General features: G+C 44.8%; 1 protein-coding gene across 1 annotated transcript in view; it reads left to right on the forward strand.

Moving 5' to 3' along the window:
* Positions 1-1,314: 1,314 nt before the first annotated feature.
* The window catches only part of LOC110027425 (DELLA protein SLR1-like), a 2,697-nt gene continuing 1,140 nt past the window's right edge, over positions 1,315-2,871 (forward strand). The window contains exons 1-2 of the mRNA XM_020728870.1: positions 1,315-2,005; positions 2,192-2,871. Coding sequence (XP_020584529.1) covers positions 1,595-2,005; positions 2,192-2,871 — 1,091 coding nt within the window. The 5' untranslated portion in view covers positions 1,315-1,594. The remainder of the gene's footprint in view (positions 2,006-2,191) is intronic.

The following is a 2,871-nucleotide window of genomic DNA, read 5'->3' on the forward strand; positions in this document are numbered from 1 at the left end:
AATTAATCGTCGGTTAATGTATTATCTTGATGGAGGAAGGGTAAGGAGGATTTGGATGGACGTATGCAAGTTGAACCATCCTAATTAGTGGTTGATCTTAGGAAGGTCAACCCTTAGTAATTATGTCGATGGTAACCATCGAGCCATTCCGTAGAGTTCAAATGATTTTATTTTGAGATTTCGCCATCTTGCAAACCCAATCTTTGAAGGACAAACTTGTTGCAAGTTTACAAGCAAGAGTAACACATATAGCACAAGGAAAAATCATAATTTGATGTTTCTAATTTAGATATTATTCTATAGAATGATAGTTGTTGGAGCCAGAGGCTCTATTATTATAAGTATTACATAAGTTGGCAATTGAAGAAATGCATATGGAGCTTGTCAATGTGAAACAACTTCTCATAAATGATTCTAAATTCTTATGTGATATGTAACCTTCAATAATAGAGAAAAATTAAGTATAATCTTAATGTAAATATTCAACTCACATATAGAAAGAAGTGATAAGTGAGATTTAGATTTTATGTGAAAACTAAAAGGTGAAATTAAGTGGTTCAGCTTCCTTAAAATAGTTCACTATACAATTATAGTTTAGAGTTTCACTCTTCTCTTAAACTAGAAAAGACGATGGTGCAAAACTTGTTTATCCCTCTATTATTATTGTAGAAGAGTTGTTGAATAACAATACCATTAGTTAGATAACAACAGCTTCAAAGTATTAGAATTGTAATAACAATTTAGGCATATTAATCAAACAACTATATACAAATAATAACAGTTGTCCACAAAATTTGCTTATGTTGATCAATGATCACTTGTATTCATTTGCTTAAAGTTATCCTTGCGAGTTCAAATTTAGCTCCCATTTTCCTCTTTTCTTTACGTTTAAAAATAGTTCCCATCTCTCAACTTTATCTACCCTCTCATATAAGAATGAGAGATTTATTGACAACATTAAATATAAACTTTTGAAAATTTTGCCAACATGTCAGCATTTCATGAGACGGACCCATATTAATTTCTTCAACTATCGATCATTCATCCATCAATCGAGTTACTTACTAATCTTAGAAGTAAATGATTTTATGCCCGTCGAGTTCCCCTTATCGAAACATTAGTTAGTACTTAGAATCATTAAATTTGCATTATTGAGATACTATAAATGAATTAATGAGTGAGTTTGGGTAAGAATGAAGGGAGAAGATAAAGAAATATTATAGGCAGTGGCAAGGCCTCTATTTGCTCACAGACCCACCTTTGAATTTTTTTATTTATTATCTTCTATATAGATTGTATGTATAATATAAAAATATGATGGGGTTGAGAAACGCTGCCCATTTATTGATGCCGAAGCTCATCCTTCTACTCCCTTTTTCTTCCCTCGTCCTTTCTTTCTGATTAGCTCTCGGTGCGTAGTCTAGGGTTTTTACCTTTCCGATCCTTTCTTTGATCTTTTGTTCCATCCCTCGGTGGCTATTTTGGGTGCTTGTTTTTGAAGATCGAGCCCTTACGAGAGTCACATCTGCGCTTCGCGGAAGCTGAAATCGGGGAAACCTTCCGCTCCACTCAAATATCGACCCGTTTCCCCAAAATGGCACCTGCTATGAAGAGGGAGTTCATGGAGAGCGTTGGAGGGAGGAGTGTTGGTGGGTATGCTCCGGCGCCGCCTGGTATGGTGGCGATCGGGAGAGGGAGCTTGATGGGGTTGGAGGAGGAGGTGGATGGTGGCATGGATGAGTTTCTTGCTGAGCTTGGGTACAAGGTGAGGTCCTCTGATATGGCGGACGTGGCGCAGAAGCTGGAGCAGCTGGATATGGCGATAGGAGGCAGCGCGGCGCAGGAAGATGCGCTGCTTACTCACCTTGCTTCTGATACTGTGCACTATAACCCTTCCGATCTGTCGAACTGGCTGGAAAGCATGCTCTCGGAGCTCAGCGCGCCGCCTCTACCGCTTCCGCCGGCGATGCATCCTAATTTTAGCGGCTACAAACCCGCGCGCCCCGTGGAGCGTCCTTAATTCTGGTGCCTACACCCTGCCGCAAGCGCCGGCGTCTGCTCACTCCTCGACGGCCTTCTTCGACCCTGCAGATGCACTCACCACCACGGAGTCCTCAACCGTAACCTCCGTAGATTTTCCTGCCCCGTCGGGTCCCGTTGTCCACCCTGACTTCACCGCTAGGCAGAGCAGCGTTGGAGGCACGTCGTGTACGGATCGGAGCCCCAGATGGAGAGTGGAGCTCGAGATCGCAAGCGGATGAAAACTTCGTCGTCTTCTTCATCTTCCAGAGGAGGATCTGGCGGTGGTGTGATCGTGCAAACTTCTCCAACGATTGGGTCTTTGCTGCCCCCTGCATCCGGTACCGAGGTATCTTCTGCGGTGCCCGTGGTCATGGTGGACACACAGGAGGTGGGGATCCGTCTAGTCCATGCGCTTATGGCCTGTGCTGAGGCGGTTTACCAGGAGAATTACAAAGTGGCCGACGTGCTCGTTAGGCAGATCTCAGTGCTCGCCTCTTCTCAGGGCGGTGCGATGCGTAAGGTTGCCGGCTACTTCGCCGAAGCTCTCGCCCGCAAAATTTATCGTCTTCACCCACAGCAGGACTGCTCTCTGGATTCCGCTTTCTCCGATATCCTTCAGATGCACTTCTACGAAAGCTGTCCCTACCTCAAGTTCGCCCACTTCACCGCCAATCAAGCCATCCTCGAAGCCTTCGCCGGCTGTCGGCGTGTTCATGTCATCGACTTCAGCATGAAACAGGGGATGCAGTGGCCGGCACTGATGCAGGCTCTCGCACTCCGACCTGGCGGCCCCCCATCCTTCCGCCTTACTGGAATCGGTCCACCCCAACCAGACAACACCGACGCTCT

This window comes from Phalaenopsis equestris, unplaced genomic scaffold (genome assembly GCF_001263595.1).
Source record: "Phalaenopsis equestris unplaced genomic scaffold, ASM126359v1 Scaffold000428, whole genome shotgun sequence".
In the NCBI taxonomy this organism is placed as follows: Eukaryota; Viridiplantae; Streptophyta; class Magnoliopsida; order Asparagales; family Orchidaceae; genus Phalaenopsis; species Phalaenopsis equestris.